The 21,208-nt window shown below is 40.4% G+C and overlaps 1 protein-coding gene across 4 annotated transcripts in view; it reads left to right on the top strand.

Moving 5' to 3' along the window:
* Positions 1-21,208, top strand: part of TEDC1 (tubulin epsilon and delta complex 1) — a 77,513-nt gene that overhangs the window by 42,343 nt on the left and 13,962 nt on the right. For 2 of the 4 annotated variants that reach the window (XM_061345389.1, XM_061345386.1), the window contains 2 exons: positions 6,320-6,406; positions 9,338-9,550. In XM_061345389.1, the coding sequence (XP_061201373.1) occupies positions 6,320-6,406; positions 9,338-9,550 (300 nt within the window). The remainder of the gene's footprint in view (positions 1-6,319; positions 6,407-9,337; positions 9,551-21,208) is intronic. The other 2 variants (XM_061345387.1, XM_061345390.1) reach the window with 2 other exon arrangements.

Genomic DNA, 21,208 nt, shown 5'->3' with positions numbered 1-21,208 from the left:
CTATGCAACCCTGTATTTTGAAGAGAAAATACTAAATCTGAAGGGAAGAAAAAAAGCCCACCCCTTGGCTTAGTAGGTGTTTGCAATACAGGCTTTTCTTTGGCTTGGTGTAAGGGTACTGTTTTTGTCTCTTCACTGCCAAATGCCAAATGAGAATGTCAAGAAAGGGCGCAGTAGGTGAATATAATAAGCTGGTGGCAAGGATGGATGGGATAATAAAGCGGGCAGGGTAAAACCTAGAGGGTTAGTTCCCCTGCTGAAATTAGTAGTCATAACACACACCCAAAGAAAAGGAAATGCTCTTCATATGACTAGCACTTCTTCATGATGTAGTACTATTCAGTGTGTAAACACACGGAAACCAGGATATTGATGCTGTTCAGAAATACAGCATCAATTCTGAATTTAGATAAGTTTAAAAAGCAAATCAGGAATTGCTTGTTCCTCTTGATTTCTATGTGCGGTTTTGTAGTCTTTTCAAAATATAGGAAAATGGGCAAGTATGGGGGGTGGGGGAAGGAGAGGAAAAAACCTGAGTATGGGTAATACTTTGTTCTGTGTACAGAAACAGTGTGAATAAGGGAGATGAATAATGGTCTTCTTTTGACATCAGCTACATTGAGGTTCTGGTTGGCTGTGCAATATGAACAGCTGTCAGGCAGTACTGTGATACGATTTGGTGCTTTCCTTTGAAATCCTCTGGCTGGGTTTCTCTGAAGTAAATTGAGATTTTTATTTTGGTACCTACTGGATGTGCATAATTGAGCATATATTCAGTTAAAGGTACTTAGTACTTCCTGAAAAATTCGGCTCTTTAGGTATGCCAAGTTAGGCACCCAAAATTGGTGGTACCTTTGGGGAAGAAAATGTGTACCTTTTCCATTCTCATACATCTTGATCTTGGCTGTTAAAGTATAAAACTTGCACTTCAGTCTTCTTTTTTCTGATCTTTTTTCCCTGTTCTAATAGGTGCCATTTCTATAAGGAAAAATGCAAAGTGGTCCATTCATTGACCTGTTGCTCGGCAAGTGAATGTCATTGTTAGTACACCCCAGTTCATTGCTTATCAGTGTGAAAGCTGTGGTACAATTTTTATGTGCCAAATGCCTCATTTTGTTTGCTTTAAATTCCATTTTCTTTCAGTTTCATTTTAAACAGCTGTTTTCTAAATCCCTTCACAAATAGTAATTATGTTTTATAATGATGATTTTTGTCACTTAAGTTTTTAACTGGTGGTTTGATTCCCTGTTCTCAGCAATGTAAAACTGAGATAGCTGAAGTTCAAGCTGCAGTGGTATAAAACTGATGCTGGCAAGTGGAAAAGTTACAGATTTTGTTTTAGTTGTTTGGGGGTTTTGTACACATCCAAGCATTTGGAATTACACTCCTTCACCCAAAGCTGATGTGGTTTATATTTTATGTATTTTGTCTTCAGCAAAAGATCCAAATCCTGTTTTCCCTTACAGTTTGTAGCACAAAAAACCCCACCAACAAAACCAAACCAAACCAAACCAAACCCCAAACCCCCCAAACCCCAAAGCATTACAATTCCAGAAAAGATGATGCTCACTAAACACAGAAATACCTGCTTTTAGAGCTACAGAGGACCTTCCCTCATCCCTGCTAGTGTTTCAGTGAAAGTCCCTATGGGGTCCATAGCTCATGGGGGAAGTTCTCATGCACTTTTGTAATTAAGGAGCCTTTCTGATCTCTGAATTTCTGATCTGAGCCTGTAATCAAGGAGCCTTGTGATGGTTGGGTGACAGAATGTTTCTCCTGCTTTGTCTCAACCCTCAATGATATTTCACAGGGAGAGAAATTACTTCAGTTCTTTATTTGCCTTGTGGCTAGAGGCTGCTTATTGGACTATTGGGTTTTGCTCTTCAGCTCCTTGTACTTCACACTACTCCAGTGTGACTTTCTAGTTTTCAGGCCTATTTATTTTTGCTTCAGGCTTCAAGAGGTATATGGGAATGTCTTAAGCTAGCTTTGCTTCTGAATAAATCGCAAAGTGGAACTGAATCTTGGAGCACTGAGCGTGTCCACCTACAGTGTTACTTTTTTGTCCCAGCCTGAGATGTTTATGATACCAAGATTTTCTCTGCTTTTTTTGTGATGAGGTTTCAAAACTTATCTCTGCTAATGTGCAATTTGGGCAGTATGTGCCATTTGAAACAAAATGTCACCCACCTAAGAGCCAGCCTGCCAAGAGGCTCTCATTTGTCAAGAAGTGCTGGTGTTTTTTTTTTTTTGTAAGGGAGCTGTGTATTGATAGCAGCTCTGATGTAATTATTTTATTTCATCTGGTGCTTGGTTAGGGCTCTAAAGCCTTAATCCCAGTTATGATTTACTTCTGATAATGTAAACTGTGTAACTTTTTCATGAGTGTTTACTCCTTTCTTTGCATTTTTTTGGTTGTTATGTATTCAGAACTTGTATCCAGACTGGATTACCAAAATTTCAGTTGGATAAAGTATTTTCCTACCAAACAAATAAAAGTATGAAATAGTCTTAATACTTTCCCCATATAAGATTTCACACTAAGCCACCCCTGTCTAAGCCTGTCTTAGGCCTTGTGAGTGAGTTTTGCAGTGATCTGGACTCCAGTGCAAGTTTTCTATCTACAGTCATACATGAATAGGTGATGAATCAGCAGTATTTTGTCTCTGAGCCAAGAAACATAATTTATTGCTGAAAGACTGTTTTTTGTCTAACAGTAGGGTGATTTTCTGAATATTTAGGCAGAGCAATTTTTGATTAAAAATATTTTTGCCAGTGATATGGTACTTGAATTATGATCTGGGGACATCAGAGATTAAATACGCATTGTAGGGAGCTCTCTGGAACTGAGCTTATGAAAAGGATGCATTATGCTGCAAATTATTAAATATTGATTTCTGTAACACTCTACAGGCGTTAATGAATTTAGTAGTATGCTAGTAAATAATATGAAAAAAATTGCTGGCTCAACATAAAAAGTAATTAAAAATATGTTCAAATAATGATTTTGGTGTGCGTTAGATTTGTGGGTACCACAGAAGCCTCAACTTTGGCCTTCCGTTGAGTATCCAAAACCATTTAGAAGATGTGGTCACCTAGGACTTTTGTAGATGAAGTTCTCAAAGTTTCCTGAGTCCATGAGCTGTGTTGAATGCTTGATGTTTGGCTTTGGAGATCACAGCCACATGTCAGAGGAAGCAAGGTTTGTTCTTTAGAGTTCGCATTCTTCTGCATCACTCTGAGGTTTCGTGGCAGCCTGCTCTGAGACAGCTCCGTTAAACACAGTTTAGCCTCTATAGCAAGGCTGTTGCTTGCAAATTGTTTGCACCAGTGATGATTTCTTTACAATGGTTTAGAGAAGCTGTTACTGCAAAATGTTTGCTCTCAGCGTTCATTATGGAATTACTTCTCCACAGAGATTAACAATTTGAATTTGTCATTACTTTTTATCTCAGTGTAAGTATTTTAGAGCAATAACTTCCTCCAGAAGAATGAAGGAGGGAAAAACGATTTTCATGCGTTATCCATAAGCATGACTTAGATATCTACGTGAGGCACATTTTTGACTTCCTGCTTCACTTTGCTCATAAGACAAAATTAATGCTTTTCTGCAGATATTAGTCATTAAATTTCATTAGGAGGCGTGACAATATCTGGGTCCTTAGGTCACTCAAAATGAGCAGGCAGCTTTAGTTGCAGTGTGCAAATTTGTCTTACATTTTTAGATGTTTATGTAGCAGCAGAAGTGGAACTACTTATCACATATAAAGGCATCTCTGGGTGAGCTGTTGTTCATGTTAAATGAATGAGAAAAGGCGCAGTATTTGGGGAAAACGCAGAGGTACAATTTGGGCTTTAGTTTCCACTATTGCAAATACAGCTGAAATACCGGCTCTGCTGTGACTGCAGCGAGTGACCTAAGAAAATGTACACTGTTAACCTCAAACTCACTGATCCAGATAGATGCTCATTTTGCAAGTGTAGGTAGTGAGAGCCTGTCACCCTAGGTTATGTGGAGACTGATGTTGTGACTGAATGAATGGCATGCAGGTATACAATCTGTTGCCCTGTCCCTGCCTTGAATATTTATTTGGTTTTATGTTTTTGCTAAGGTATCTCAAGGATATTTGTAATACATAGTTTTTATTGTGTTCTGCTTTATTTTCCCTGCTGTGATAACATCAGAGTCTTGCAAGGGCCATATAAAGGATGGCAGAGGATGTTGGTGTCCAGGAACAGTGCTTTAAGTCCTTCAACTAGGTTAAAAACTGTCCTCCTAGGATGAGTGGTATAGTCACCCCATTGGTGACTTATGGCTGAAGCAATTTAGCACACACTTGCTGGCCTGATATTTCCGAGGGTGGTAATACTTTAGTGAAAGATGAAGATGCCACAAGTAGGTGAGTCAAATGAATCCTTTCAAATGAGCTGTTCAAGTTTTGTGTAATTGATGGAACAGCGGGGGGGGGGGGTGGAGAAGAAAAGAAAACGAAGAAAAATTGCAAAATATCCTGAAAGGCTTGATGTTAGGAGCCTGCTCAGAAAGCTGTGATTGCTGTAAGGTTAGTTAATGCCAACAGATCATTTACAGGTTTGGTGAAGTTTCAGAATCATCTCCTTTCAGTTGGGGTATGAAAGCAAGTGACATGGCTTTTTTAATATTCAGGAGCTTTTCTAGTGAGACTAAAACTAAAGGTGATGACTACGCTTTTACTAAGATTTTTTTTTGTTTGTTTTTGAAGGCTTAAAATGTAAAAGCTCCCCATTGCAGCCTTCAGCCCTTTTCAGATGTCACAAGACATGTTCATACTGCAGTCACACAGAGCTCATGACTACATTACAAAGCTACTTTAAAATCAAGTAACTTAGCTGTTGCCTGAATATTTAATCAACCTTTTGGCTGGGTTTTATTGCCAGGATCAGATCCCATAATGTAAGCCATTTGTGCTGTAGATATACCTATGTAAAAGAAAGGAGACAGAAACCCTTTCTTCCACTTTTCATATACCAGCTGAGTTTGAAACTAGCAGAGTCATTAAGCATAATGCCAAGTGTTAGTTCTGTGAACAAATGTGTAATAATTGTATTTTGGTTCCAGCAGTGTTTTAGAGCAAACTGCTCATAATTTCCAGCAGTTAGTCTTGCAAAGTGCTTTCCCTTCTTGGATTTCTTTATCTTAAAGTTATATCTGCAGAATAAAATTGCAAAGTCAACTCATGTTCTGCAGTTACTTGAATTCCATATTATGTAGTAAGAACTAGACCCAACAAAGCTAGCAGAAGATAGTTGTCTATATAAGGTGGGTTTAACTGGTATTGATCTGGTCCTTACCATTCTCCTTGAGACTATATACTGTTATTTGTTATCTTAAAAAGTTGTCTTTGGTGTCAGACTGGTGTTAAAATTCTTCATTTCAAATATATGTCCAGTACTGAAATTGTTAAAGTTGGTAAGCTCTTGATTTATATCTAATTTGTTCATATGTCATTTTTCCCAAGAACTTTTGTTTTGCTTATATGGAAATATTTAGTCTTGGGGTGTCTCTTTCCCCATACACGTGTGCATACAGGCATGTTACGTATATGTTTATGAAAAAAATATGATTTGTACACCTAGAACATAACCTCTCTCCTTTATATGCTCTTAGGTAAAGGGAGAGATTTCTCATGCAGCAGATCAGACAATTTATAAAATATATAACATTTTTAAAGGGAGCTCTTTCATGCTATTTCAGAGCATTGGAGATCATCTCAGTTTGAGTGATCTGAATAAGGCTGAAAGTGTTTTGGGGGAAGGCAGAGAGGACAGGAGATACTGGAGGTCTGAGATTTCCATAGGTAAGGGAGCAAAGCCAACTATATAAGTTTTAGCTGAGAGAAGGCTGTACATGGGCTGGAAGAGAAGGTGTTCAGACTGTACAGCCTTGATATATGTGAGTGAATGGATAGATGAAAAAATTATCTTGGAGAAACATAGCTTATTTTGGTAGAAAGGAAATGTAGATTTGAAGATGGCCGTGCATCTAGGCCTTAATATGTCAGAATTATGGCTCTTTGATCCCTTAAAACAATATGGAAACTCACATTTATGTATATAAAAGCTGGTGGTGTTTGTACATTTGAGGTAACAAATCAGAGATGCTGGGAAGAGTGTTTCACATCATTTTTCTGCAGCTGGTTTTACAGTGTTTATGTGAAGGAACATGATGTTTCCTGTATACCACTGGCACTTCTTGTTCTTCAGACCAAATGCACATCTTGTTTAGTTCACAAGTGATCCATGTTACCTGATTTTCTTTCCTTTGTCTCCTTTTCTCTAGCTATTACAGCTTCTGGAGTCTGAAACCATGCAGCTAGAAGCCTTTCTGGAGTGGAAGCAACTGGAACCAGTTTATTGGCAGTGGATGGTAATGAATCATACTGATTTTGATGGGTGCAGCTTTCTTGATTCTAGCGTAGTTGACCACTTCCAAAGGCCCCTTTTCACAGAAATAAATGCTGCAAACCAGCTGTTCAACAGCACATGAAAAAAAAAAAAGGAAAAAGGCTTTTGTAAAGTAAGGCATGTTTCCTTAGTTCGCCTTCATTCTTCTGTTTTCTTCAATAAGACTCAGCTAAGCTGAGTAATTGCAGGACAAAGTGGCAGAATTTCATATAGTTAACACAAATGAAAATGTCTGATCTTCATCTCTTTTAATGTTTTTTAAACGCAGCAATCGTGTGTTTTCTTAAAAGTAAATGACTTTTCAGAAGAGGGCCTCTAAGCTTTATTGCAGACTTGAGAACAACTAAATTTGCAAGCAGCTGATATTGGAAACAGCTTCATTTTTCCTAGGCAAATGGTGTTGACATTGTCGATTTCCCCTTGAACTGTGTTGAATGATCACAAGAAAATCAATAAGCCTTTCTTTGTGCATCTGAAGATTTCTCAAGTGAGTGTAAACGGTACCATCCATCTCACTTTTCTCTATGACTTTTGCCCATTCACAGCTGCTGAAAATAATTCTTCAGAGCACTACATTAGCCGTATGAGTTTACAAAATTTTGAGAATCAGTGAGCTGACTGTTAATTGCCCATATGCCTTGTTCCTCACTAAAAGCAAGTCAAAGAAGAACATAAAATTACATCACCTGTCTTGAAGGGTAATTCCAATGCAAAGCCATTCAAATTGGCATTAGTTTTGTCATGCTTTTTGCTTTACATGGCTATCATTTATGGTTATTTGGAAAGCATCAATGCTAGCATAAGCCTGACTCCAAATAGGCAAAATGTAACAGCAAATGTAATGGCATTTCAGTGTATCCACCAAAATGTTTGTCTCTGACATGTTGAACAGTGTGGGGGGTATTGTGAATGTTAGTGTGCTTCCTGGAGTTAAGTCCTAAACAAATACTTGCAAAAAACCTAACCAGCACTTCTTTCTCAATAATTCTATAGGCTGAATTCTCTTCTTTTGTTTTGCTGATGATGGTGGTTATTCCTAGATGCTGTAGGATATGAGGGAATGAGATGTGCTTTGACGATACAGTAGTTTTCTCTTTCCAGTTAACCCATGATTTACATTGCTGCTCTGATAGCTGGGATGGTGCTCGTATGGCTACTGCCAGGTCTTTCTGATGGTTGTAGGCAGGAGCGTAAGACATAACTATAGCAAATGTAGTGACTGCAGTAATGTTTCTTTAAAATTCCGTCATTCAGTGAATTTCAAATTGACAACGATGGCAACAAAAAGCCAACACCAAACAAACAACAAAACGCATAACGACAACAAAAGCCTTATTTTATTCCATGCAGTTTGTTAGCCTGTGGGTGTCCAAAATATGTGTTGTCATGAGCTGGGCCTTTGGTCAACATGAGCTCCTGAGGTCAGTGCTCCTTTGTGGCAGTTTGCAGTTCTGTTGCTCACTAAGAAGGGAGGTTTTGTAGGATATCTTTTGCAATTCTTAGTTATCTAAATTTTTTTTTTCTTGTATGAGCCAAAAAATCTCTTGGTGTGCATGAAGCCAGAGTTTTTAACCTACCTGCAGAGAAGAGAGAGAAAGAGGAGGTGAGGGGAATAAAAATATCCCCATCCTCTTTATAGCAATCTTTTATATAAGTGAAGTCTGTTAGCATGTCGCTGTGTTCCCAGTTCCTGTTTCTAGGCTAACAAAATTGGTTCTCTCAATGTCTCCTTGTGGGCCATTCAATCAAACTTCTGATGGGTGTTGCTGTTCTCATATGGGGCTTTCCCTCCCATTTGTCTGTGTTTAACTTCAGGTGCCTAACCCCATATATCAGTGTTATAGTCAGAGCTGTTCTATCATGGAGACTTGTGTTTATACTTTCTAAAATAGTGCTTGACTTTAACAGTGCAGCATTGGTGACTTCTGGTTTTCTGATGTCTCTTCCAGTGGTGTGGCTGCTGAGCCAATAATTGTGCATTTGGTTTTTCCTTGCCTGTGTGTAGATTATGCTGCTCAACTGCTGAATTTCTCCTCACTGTTTTCACATCACTCCTCCAATTTCTAAAGATCATTTTGAATGTAAATTATGTCCTTAAAAGAGATTATGACCTCTCCTATTTAATGTCTTCTTGATAACGATATGGAAATAAATATGTAATACTCTTTGAGTGAAGAGGCCTGAGTCCTTTAGTTATGCTGTGCTACCCTGGCTTGAAAACTGTGTTTCTGCATAATCTGTGTGCACAGTGTATACAGATGCATGCATTTCAAGGACTCTGAAGTTATTTGGTGGGGTTTTTTTTAGCATTTCAAATAACAGTTGCTATCTCTGAAGGCAGCTGCAAAATTAATTCTAGAACCAGCTAGGTGCTCATGGTCAAAGCAGAGCTGACAGAGCCTGGAGCAGGGACTTCTTGGCCTTCTTCAACTTGCAGTTTTACATGGGCACAGGTGATCTCATGGGTGTTACAGTTCGCTGTGCCACATACCAGATGGGGCTGTCCTGAACAGTGTAAGCATGTACCTGGTCATTCCAAAACATCATAGGAATGCATCCAACCTCAGAGTTTGAGGGGAAGGAGCATATGTAGAGCTTCTTCAGTAATGATCTCTGTCCCATGAGTGTTACTCTTCAATACACTAAAGCATGAAGTATCTCACAGTATTCAGTACTTTCTAAAATAAACTAGATTAGCAGCATAAGTTTTCTGCTAACTTAGAAATATGTTAAAGTGAGCTGAGGAGGTTATCTCTTAAAATAACTCTGAAATTGTGGAGCAATTGTATATTGAGATGGCAGAGGTGAATTTCTACTTATGAATTACTGGGAAGATGGGGGACATACCACTTCTGCTTCTGATGAAGAGTAACTTTTATTGCTTTTCCTCTAGGAAACTGTGTTAGATAATATGGCTGAAGAGGGAAATATGTGTGAGTCCCAGGACACTCATGTAGAGGGAAGCGAGCTGCCAAAGGTGACCTCGTGCTGCCCCTGGGCTGACAATCTGACTGGGCAAATTGACAGATTATCCAGAGACCTAATGACACTCCGTGACCAACTGCATAAGCTTGTAACTCGCCGAAAGGCTGCATGGTGTGAGAAGGTAAGGCTTTGGGTGGCCTTCTTGATCATTAGTGACTTTTAAGATCCTGTATTATTCAGGTCTCACTATGCCTCGTCATAAGACAGCTTCCCTGTGTCTGCTGTGTGTCAGCATTGCTGCAATCTTGATATCAGATCTACAGTTATTTGTCTGTTTATGCCCACAGCATGCCAGGTGCTCTTTCAGAAACAAAGTAGGCATCTGTCCCAGAGAAGCAGCATGCTGAAACAAAATAAGTGTTCTTTTGGAAGGGAAGGCATCAAAGGATAGGTGTTGCAGAGGAGAGAAGAGGAAAAATCATGGCAGCCCCAGAGGGGATAAAGGCAGCAGCTTGAAAGCATCAGTAATGGTTATAGTGAGGAAAATGAAGATAGGTATTTGTAGGGAAAGGAGGGTGTGAGAGGCCAGAGCTTGTCATCTTTCACTGCGTTAGTAGTCTTTGAAATATCTGATGGGGGAAGGAATAAGAATGATTTGAAACCTGTGAAGTGAGAGAGGGGACTAAGCACAAGTTTTGGTAGAGGAACAGACTGGCTGTGGGAGGCTGGCTGCAGAGGAAAGCAGGTGATATGAAGGAAGTATACATGGTGTTCTCTGACATAGGGATGGGGAGACACTGGGAAGCACCCAGCGGGGGTGGTAGGACATAAATAAAGGAGCTGTTAATGTAGGTGTAGAAGGTTCATCTGAATATTACCATGCTGGTACAAGGAGAAGATACAATGAAGGTGCAGCCATAAACGCTATTAATTTTTTTTCATGCATCAAGAAGAAAGAAGGGTACCAGAGAATCTATGAAACTTATGGATGGAGAAAAGTGAAAGTGGTAGTTGGGGCAGATAGAGCAGAAACAAAAACACTGTATCATTGCTTTGTGTCTGTATTAACTCAGGAGAGGGTTTTCATTTTGCTTGGGCTTTTTTTTGTTTGTTTGGTTTGGTTTTGGGGTTGTGTGAGGTATTTTTTGTTTTGGGCTTTTTTTGTTTTGTTTTAAGATTGAAGTGTTGGTAGACAGGATTGCAGATCAGTTGACAAAATGAAAAGTGGCACGTTTTCAGATCAAGGGGTATTTGCCCAAGATTTCAAAAGGGTCTGGCGTGGAAAACATATGTAGAGAGCTAACTGTGCTCTTTGGCTGTAAGTATAAGGAACTAATTTGGCTCAGTTTGACAGGGATAGGCACAAGAAGCTGCAGCTTCACACAGAATACGGAACTTCTTCCCACAGGGCACTGTGGATCTAAGTACTGTACATGGATTTTGAAATCCATTGGACACATTCTTGGAAGATGAAATTCATCACAAGCTATCAAATATACCATTATGAATTACAAACTTAGGAAGCTGCGGGAGTACAAATCATTGCAGGCTGAGGAAATATTCTGAGGAAGTATCTCCATGTTTGCCTCTGTCTTGTAGTCTTCTTTAAGCACTTGCTGTCGATCACTGTCAGTGATGGGGTACTGGACCAGGCAGGTCTCTAGCGTCATCAGATTTGGTTGCTTTTATGGCAAAATGATCGTGACTATTATTTTCCAGTGCATAATTTCCAAAGCAAGATATGCTCTGACTCCTCTTACATATAACAATATGCATGCTGTTAAATATTATATAATAAACACACTGAAATTTTTTTATGTTTAAATTTGGAAATGACGTCTAAATAGATTAGCTGATGAATTCTTCATTATACTCTGAAATAGATGCACTGATTGGATTTGAATGATGGTTAGTTACGTTCTTCTGCTCCTGAGATTCAGTGAACATCACATTAGTTTATGACTGTGGGTAACAAATGGAGTGCATCTTAAGTGTGTTGCTGAAAGGATGGTTTATCACTAGTGACTCCTCTTTCTACGTGCCCTGGAACAGAATTGTTTTGTAACACTACATGACAGCATTTTTTGTGATGCTGGGGTGTCAGATGATTCTCCATCAATACTTTTTATATCAGTCCTTCCTTTGAATAGTGTTGCTGCTTATGTGATGGTTTCTGTCTGTAGTCTGTCTTTTTGTTACCTACAGTCAGGATGCTTGCTGAATGCAGGCTCCTACATCAGTTTTATGGTTTTGCCCCCTTCAGACTTTTCCCTGCAAAAATAAGCTTATCAAGTCTTTCCTTCTATATTATATTTTTTAGTCAAACAGAAGATACAGACATAGCTAAAGTTGACATTACCCCTATCTTTGTATCTTGTGATACTGAGACATCTGGAAATTATCTTGGCTCTCGCAAGCATTGCTCAGCTGAGGGACAGTACAGTTTGTTATAGTTCTTGTGCCCCCTACCATGTACTTCACAAAAACTGTGATAATCCACAGAGTAATTGTGTTTGTTGTTGTGAGTAGGCCTGATGGCTGTGCCAGCCAACTGAGTAGAAACTGTTCTGAAGAACAGAATTGAGGGCACATGATGGACGTGATATACTGAGGAAGAGAGCAGTTTTTTGCAGAAGAATCATGAATCTAAAATCTGTTGGAGCTCTTGGAAGGGACCAGTGAGCATGTGGGCAAGGGAGGTTGGATTGATGTCGTTTAATTGCATTTACAAATGGCATTTAATAAAGTCTCTGAAAAGCTTCTCAACAAAAATAAACTGCCCACGTGACTGTGTTTCCTCTTACCCTTGAGCAAACAGCAGAGCAGGAAGAGGAGAGGAGGCGGCTGCAATGGGTTTGCAGGTGGAGCCTTATCATGCTGCTCAGCATGTGTGTAACTGATCTGGGAAAGGAGGTGCATAGCAAGATGCCCAGGTGGAGAGATGAGGCTAAATCCCTGAGAGCGCACGAAGGACAACAGCACAGGATTATTAAGGGTCCTTGTACTGAGTAGTGAAGTGGTAAAATGTCAGGTAAAATTGCATGGATATAAATCTAACAAAATGCATCTGAAGGGAGAATCATAATTTTACACGTTTTTTTCTGAGCTGTCTGTCGTGACACATGAATGAGCTCTTGGGGTTATAATGATTGTTCTGTGGAAATGTCAGTGGACAACTGAATCCTAAGTTGTGTTAGAAAAACAGAGGAAAGCAAAACTTACAATGTTTCCAGCCATTCCTGGAATGCCATGTGCAGTTCTGGTCATAGTCGTAACTCAAAAAAAAGCAAAAAAGATGTTAAGCTGAAGAGGTGAAGGCAGGGGAAGCAGTGGTGACCCCAGTTGTGAAAGGGCTTCTCTGCGAGGAAATTTACCTAGGCAAGGGCGTTTTGCGCTGTAAGAGGGATATCACAGTGGAGCAGGAGGAAACATTTTTCATTGTTCTTCTGATGCTACTTGGTTTTCATGATAGGGGAACCTGGAGGGAATTACAGGACAAATTAGATTAAAAAATCATTGTTAAGCAAAAAATATAGGAAGTATTCTCTGGTCAAGAAAATCCTTCAGCAGTAAACTACTAGAGTTTAAGTAGGTTGTATTTTCCAGTGAGGTATTACATATTTGTCTAGTCCTAAACTTATTCCCTAACTATTTGCTATTGAAGACTGTTGGAGATAGTGCTTGGTTAGATGGAGCTTTGCTAAAACAAGGTACATTTGCTGGCTCTTTACATGCAGTTTTGAGCATCACAGTTCAAGAGAGAAACGGGCGAAGAGTCCAGAAGAGAGAGACAAATATCACTGTAAGTCAGAATGCCAGGTCTTTGAAGGTTTTTATGTTAACAATGGAAAGACTAAAGTGAGGTGTGTGATTCTTTGAATACATTTTCTGTAGGGGAAAGATCTTAAGGGTTTTTTTCCTCTTGTCCTCAGTAAATGGGACAAGAATGTGTGTAATTTACAACACAGAGGTTATAATTAGATACTAACAAAAAAATTCCTAATGCCTTGGGCAGAGAAACATTCAAGTAGGTTGTCTGATGAGCTGTGAAGTGTCATTCTTGGACCCTGCACAAACCAGGTTATGCACATGCCTGTCAAGGGTGGCTGAAGAAGAGCTGGACCTGCTGTAAGACTGGATTGGGCTAGAAAACCTGTTGAAGTATGTTTCACTTATGCAAGCCTGCAATTGATTTATTTATTTTGGACAATGTAGAGGTATTTCAGTGTGTTAAAGTCATTGCTATGCCACCATGTCTGGTTATTCAGGATGTGGTTTCAGGATGTGTCTACTTGTTGCAAGTCTGATCATTTGCACACTGATTCTGGTAATTAAACTATTGTTTGTAAATATTTTAAAATCCAGGAACTTAGTTTTCATATTTTCTTTTCTTTATTTCTTTCCTTATTTTCTTTTGTTTCTGCCAGCCCTCAGCTCTTTCCTTGGTTGTGTGGTTGGAATGACCCTGAAACCATTTCCCTTTCAAGGTCATTCACTTGGAAACATCTGAATGTTGCCACGGGATTTGGGTGATCTGTGAAACCCTGATTAATATGACATTTTAACTGATACCCATCTCTAGGCAGCAATATGTTCAGTATCTTGGAGGAAAAAAGGCATATGACAGAAGTGTGATCTGAATATGTGGCTTTATTACTCTTAGCTTTGTTTTCTTCCATGCAGTACTGGGCAAATATTCATCATTTCTCTGGTGATATTTTGGGCATTTGCAAATTATCAAAAAGTGAATTGAAGTGGTTAAGCTTTAAAAATATTTCCCTTCTTAGAAACAAACTTAACTGCAAAAGATGAGACCTTCTAATTCCAGAAGAGAACTTGTTTTTTGCTTTTTCCTTTCTGAATAGTTTATTACCTACTCCTCTATTTGAGATGGGGATTTGATTTTAGTCTGTATTAAATCTCTGGCATCCACAAACTGGAATGCAGAGCCCTTGACTCCACCTGGTGATTGTTTCAGTTTGCATCACATAAAAGTTCACATCATACTGAGCTTTAGTTGAAACTTGGGACATTGCATCTTGGGATACTCTGTGTTCATTAGCATTTAAAAGCAAGCCAGGCTCCTCTGAGATAGCAATATGATGGAATGGAGCTTGCTCATGCATACACATCTGAAACATGGCCCAGAAAGATTTAGAGCCGTTAATCTGAGCTTGAACGTGCTCTTTCCACACTAGAGTCCTCTCCAGAAGTACTGGTGGCTGTGCTTGTATGCTTGGCTCATGTTGTGCCTGAGTACCAAGAGTTGAGACTTTCAGAGGTTATAATCTCTGACCCATATCAGGCCTCCTTAATGACAGTGGAAGAGCAAACTGAAACTTGAATTTTGTCTTTGTTTCTGTGTTTTTCACAGTATCACAGTACCTCCCCTTCCATTTAGTAGCCCCTAAGCTTCCCAAACTGTTGCACATGCAGTCTTGATAGGGATGGCAGAGGATTAAAGGCTGCCCAATTCAGAAGAGATGCCCTTTGGATTTATAATGTGTTGGGGGGGGCTGTCTAAGATAGGGATGTTTAGTTTTCTCTTGTGGGGGAGAGGGGAGGTGCAGTGGTGATCATTGATGGTGGTAAGAGTGGCATGGAACGCCCCACCACGTGGGTATGGCGGGGACTGGAACATAGAGGCTTTCACTTCATCCCAAGAGTCCTGATTCATGCAAACATTTTGCCACTGCCAGCTTACCACAGCACACTGCTGGAGACCTTGTGAAGTCTAATAAAAGGAGATTTTTTCCTAAGGATCTTGCATTTATAAAATAGTGAATGGTTTTTGATGCATTTTGATTTAAGGCTTCATTATTTGAAGTAGGGAAGCAGCTCCAGAGGCTGATGCTGAAACATAGTTCTACCTATTTAGGGATTTATTTTTGTTTGTTTTCTTACCAAGATTGAGTTGAATTTTATCTACTCAAACGAGTGTACTTGCAAAGTTTTTCTATATGCCTCATAATAAATTGGAGCTGTAGGTACCCTAGGAGCCACTGCTAGTGCTTGGTGGCTGTGCTGTGTGTGTGGTTAACCTGCGTGAAAGTGAAGGCACGTGCAGTGTATGTGTGTGGGCAAGGAAAATACGAAGTCTTACTGTTTTCTCCACTGTGTGAGTGGGGAGGAGCACTGGTGGGGTTGGACTGGCTCCTGGTCTGCTGTGTTTCCTCCTGCACCAGTGCTGGGTCAGGATGTTTCTGCTGCCTTAAACCCGGGACTTGCAGCGAAGGGCCAGCTGAGCTCTCCAAGGAGAACTCTCTGCAGGCTTGTCAAAAGCTCTTTAAAAAGAAACTGTTCACATTGCATCTTTGCTATTGCTGCTGTTTACTCTAGTTCTCTGGGCTTTCTGCTAATATGAAGATATCAGTGTAGTGAGTAGTTAATTATCCAGGCTGCCTGGGGTGCAGGAAGTGGAGGAGTGGTATGGAATGGTTCAGTGTTGGCCTATTTCATCAGCACATTCCCTTCAGTTGCCCCTTCCCTGGTCCCAGAGCATTTCTGTGTTCTACTTTGTATTTGTAAACCTCCATCTGGAGCACCGAGCAGCTGTCAGTAGAGCTTTTCATGCAAGAAGAAATTGAAGAACTAGCAAGGCCACAAGAGCAGCTTTTGGAAGTGCATGGTTGGCTGGGCCCAGATGCCTGGAAGGGGGAGGAAACCCAGAGAGATCAGTAGAAACATCCGTCAAAGGGAGCAATAGAGGACATGGACAGGAAGATGTCAAGGAGGGATGAGGCTAATGGCTTTTATGTGTAGTTCTTTAGTTAAATGTAGGATTAAATTTGCTGTTGATGGAATTTGCATGTTATTAGGCAATTTCAGTTATTAGAAAGCATGGATGTGCTATAAAGCAGTGGGAAGTGAGATCCTAATCCTTGTATTCACTTTTTGCTCATGTATTTTCTTGCACTGCTTTGTCACCTGCCAATAGTCCTAGCAGATCTGAGGCTGCTTGCCCATGGTGATGCAAGTGGTTGGTCCTGGAGGGCAGTGTGCTCTATCTTGTGTTGGAAGAAGAAGCAATCTCCATGTGTTGGCTCTCAACAGGACCTAACATTTGCGTTGGACCTGAAGCCCCTAGCTAGCCTGGATTAGGGCTGGCATGCGTGTGGAAAGTTCTTGCAGATAAGCAGACCTAGGATGTTTTTGTAAGAATCTTGTTTCTGAGAGCTCTGTGCTAGTTGGTCAGACTTGAATAGTCAGTGTTAAGCTTTCAGCATACAAAGAGATTAAAAAGATTCTTTGTTTGCAGATGCAACTTACTGAGCTGATTGCTGAATGAGTGCTGAACTGTGTGAGACAGAGACAATGCACCAGTAGCTAAATCAGCAAACCGATTTCAAACACACAAAAACTGTAACTGGAAATAAATTACCTAGCCTGACATTTTTCATGGGGCTTATGTATTCTAAAAGACTCCAGCTCCTTAGGGAGGAGAGAAACATTAAAAACTTGAGAGACGTCTCCTGTTCTGTGTGCAGAATCTGGGGTTTGAAGTAGGTGTGGGTGAATTTTTCTTGCTTCCTAAAATATGCCTTCGTTTGCTGAAATGCAGAATGTTTGCTCAGGTGACAGTATCAGGTAAAGTATAATCAATAACCAGTGTTAATATTTTACTTGTGTTATTTGCCAGGATTTTGGATACTGATCAAGGCAATGAAATGTAGTAAATGCAGCTGAAGAATTATACTCCAGTAAATTTTAGATGAGCTTTATTTAATGATAAACTGTAAAAAAACCTTATGCCAATGAGAGTCTGTGTTTCATACACTGTAAATGTTCTAGTGCATTTTTAAGAAATAAGTGTAGTACTTAAGTATTTACACAGTTAAAGCACACAGTAAAACATGGATGAAGACTGAGCCCTGTAGGGCCGAGATATGTAAGGTATGTAAAATCACAGGTTTCAGCACCACCTTTATCTTTTGAATATGAAAAGCTTGGAGGCTGGTGGGTAGGATTTGAGGTACTTGCAAGCACAAGGTTGCTGCATTTTGAGACTCTTGCAATTGGTGACCCAATGCAACAAACATTGTCTTCTACAAGGACAGTATCTTGGGGACATAGCTAATTCTGGCTGACAGAGGCCATATTAAACACCATAGCCAGTGGCTGGATTTTAGAGCAGCTCTACCAGGAACACTGGTTTTCAGTGTGTTTCACTGAACCTTTCAGACTGGGTTTTGGGGACAATAAGTTCCCGGAGGTATCTGGCTTACTTTACAACGCCAGGCAGACTGCTGGGATGGGTTCTTGCTCCTCCAGCAAGAGTAACAAGCGTTGTGCGCTTTGCAGTAGTGTTTGCTTTTTAGGTGAGTTGATAGAGGTGCTTTTAGGAGGACTGTTTGCATTCATGCATCAAAAGCTTAACTTTAATTCCCCCCCCCCCATTAACTTTGGCCTTTTTCTCTGTCTACCCTGAAATCAAGGGTATTTTATCATAAGAGAGCAAAGTATTCAACTCATTTCTGTGTCTTTGGCCCTTGTGCTTGTAGAAGAGCTGACATAAAAGTAGATCTATAAGTTAATATTGTCACTTCTTCCCAGCAAGGAATCCATCTAAATAAAGCTTTAGTACACTTCTGAGCTCAGAACTCACCATTTCTAACTTTTCATCTTTGCAGCTCTCTCAAAACACTGAGAGCTGTTTGATTTTCTCTTTGCTGGCTAGCTGTGGGGCCCAGCCTTTGCTGCAAGAGTCATGATGGCCATTCAAGCAGTTTCAGATCCACCTACAGCTGCTACTCACCACCAAAACTGTAAGCTAATAAGAGAAATTGCTGAATGCATTTTAGGAGTAGTGGCTTTAGAAAATGTCTGCTTTTTCACTGAAACTTTGAAAATGTTTTATGTAGACAAATCTTCATTTACCTCATGCCATAGTTGTGGATAGGCTGGATTGATGGAGTGACCTTTTGCTGCCTCCTCCAAAAGCAGGGGGAAGAACTGCAGGAGTGGGTGTTGGTGGAGGTTCTGCAGTGGCTGTGCAAAGCCCCTGGAAGGGACAAGGGAGTGTTTTCTAACTGAAAAACAAACCAGTCTGGGGGTAAAGAAACTCACTAAAAGTTGTGGCTTGGTTTTGTGTGGGGTTTCTTTGGTGGTTGTTTTTGTTTTGGTTTGGTTTTTTCCTTGTAGTTTTGCTAAGAAAGACCTTTTTTTGTAAGTTGATTAGATGACAATGCCTTCCTTTCATCAGTTTTTAGGAGTGGTTTATGTAAACATTCTTTTTGTTCGGCTCTCTGTTCAGGGACTGCATTGTTTGAATTTGCTTCACATCCTGTTCTCCCAAAGCAGGATAATAAGAGAAAAGTGCAAGTCACAAGCAGCAGCGTTTCTCGAGTGGCTACTTCCACATTGTGCAGTAACAAAGCTCTGCTTAAAACAGTGTGGGGCCCTCCAAGCCTCTGCAAGTCACTTAGATCTGAGATGATATATCATCAGTGTTTGTCTCTGCTGCCCAAGATAAAAGTTTGGAAGAACAAATTGAAAAATAAGTGAGCAATTTATTATACGAAGCAATACTTGTCTGTTGCCTACCTTTGTAATTTGTAGTTGTCAGGGGTTTTTTCAAAGTAGCATTGCAACCTTTTTGCAAGTGTCTAAATTAGTTACGCTGACACACTCCAGTTTTCATATCATATATTTTCAGTGTGTGCCTATTACTACATTAATTTGTGTGGTCTTCTAATTGAATTAAAGCATTTTGAAAAGTTTAGAGATAAAACTAGTTAAAAAGAAATTAATTATAAAAGGCCAGTCTGATAGAATGGATTTTTTTTTTACTACTGTAAAATGATGAAGGTCTGTAACTTGGAGAAGGAAATAGGTGTTCATCTCTTATTCTTTGCGGTGCATATTCCGAATTGTGTGGCATATAGGACTTTCACAAGCCTGAACTTTTCTCCTTGTAGTTGATGATAAGGAATCTGCAAGTTTGATACTGCTGCCTGGAGCTGTCCCACCTTCCTGAGAGCATCAGGATTGTACCAGGTGATGGGCTTGTGTATCTTCTCAGAAAGTAGTTGAAGAGGTTTAGTTGAACTTCTGCCTCCAGAGCACAGTGATTCTGGCCATCTTGTTATATGCTCTTGCTGATGCTTCATGTCTGCACTTTTCATGCTGGCACTCTGAACATCCTCTTTAGCTGAACAGAGCTGGTGTAGAAATTGCTGATTTCTTTGAAGACCATTTGTTATTTTAAGATTTGTTGCTGGCTGGTTCAGTCCAGAGTTGTGTCAGTAGAATAAACACATTACATTCTGTGTGTTCAGTTGTTCTCAAAAGTTAACCACTGCACAAGCAAATTACTCATGCCAAAAATCTCAGGAACAGAGTTCAGAAAATATCCATACAACAAGAAACTTCTTTTTAGCTTTGTGTGAGAGGATTTTGTCTCATGAGGCTTTCAGCATTACTGCCTTTGTTCTAGGCTCTTTGCCTTAGGTCTGTCCTTTAGTAGCCCAACCCAAAGGCTGAACTTGAAACAACTGTCTCTTTGTGTATCTCTTTGAGGGTATCACCCTCCAGGTGAGGGCCACTGTCCTGGTTTCAGCTGTAACTGAGATATTTCTCTTCCTAGTAGCTGGTGCAGTGCTTTGTTTTGGCTTTAGTCTGAGAACAATGCTGATAACACACGTATGTTGTTGCTCAGTATCGCTTATTCCACTCAAGGACTTTTCGGTCTCTCATGCTCTGCCAGTGAGGAGGGGCACAAGAAGCCAGGAGGGAGCAGAAACAGGACACCTGACCCAAAGTAGCCAGAGAGATATTCCGTACCACAGGACATTGTGCTCAGTATAAAAACTGGGGGAGGGTTACCCAGAAAGGACCGATTGCTGCTCAGATCAGGCTGGGCATCAGTCAGCAGGTGGTGACCAATTGTAGTGTGCATCAGTTGTGTTTTCTGAGCTTTTATTTATATTTATTTCTTTTTTTTTCTTTATTTCTGTAGTTCCCTGTTAATATTATCACTATATTTTACTGTATTTTAGTTATTAAACTGTTCTTATCTCAATCTATGGGTTTTAGATTCTCTTGATTCTCCTCCCCATCCCACCCGGGGAGGGTAAGGGTAGGAAGTGAGCAAGTGGCACCATGATACTGAGTTAGTTGCTGGGCTTAAACTATGACAACCATGAAGATGCTCCAAGAGCTGGAGCACGTCTCCTGTGAAAGACGTCACCTCTGTGCCTGGCAAAATCTTGGAGCAGATTCTCCTGGAAGGCATGCTAAGGCACATGAAAAACAACAAGGTGCTTGGTGACAGCCAGCATGGCTTCACTGAGGGGAAATCCTGCCTGACCAATTTGGTGGCCTTCTGTGATGGGGCTACAGAACTGATGGACGGGTAGAGCAGTTGATGTCATCGACCTGGACCTGTGTAAAGCGTTCGACACTGGCCCACACGACATCCTTGTCTCTAAATTGGAGAGACATCAATTTGATGAATGGACCACTCGGTGGATAAAGAAATGGCTGGATGGCCACACACAAAGAGTTGTGGTCAATGGCTCAATGTCCAGCTGGAGACCAGTAACGAGTGGTGTCCCTCAGGGATTGGTGTTGGGACTGGTCTTGTTCAACATCTTCGTCGCTGACACGGACACTGGGATTGAGTGCACCCTCAGCAAGTTTGCAGATGATACCAAGCTGTGTGGTTCGGTTGACACGCTGGAGGGAAGGAATGCCATTCAGAAGGACCTTGACACGCTTGTGAGGTGGGCTGATGCCAACCCCATGAAGTTTAACCATGACAAGTGCAAGGTCCTACACCTGGGTTGGCGCAATCCCAGACACAGCTACAGGTTGGGCAGAGAAGAGATTCAGAGCAGCC

This window comes from Neopsephotus bourkii, unplaced genomic scaffold (assembly GCF_033783945.1).
Source record: "Neopsephotus bourkii isolate Nb327-2 ecotype Australia unplaced genomic scaffold, CSIRO-AGI_Nbou_v1 NB_234, whole genome shotgun sequence".
NCBI classification, from domain to species: domain Eukaryota; kingdom Metazoa; phylum Chordata; class Aves; order Psittaciformes; family Psittacidae; genus Neopsephotus; species Neopsephotus bourkii.
Note: the sequence above shows the minus strand (reverse complement) of the source record. Positions and strands in the feature narration are given on the sequence as shown.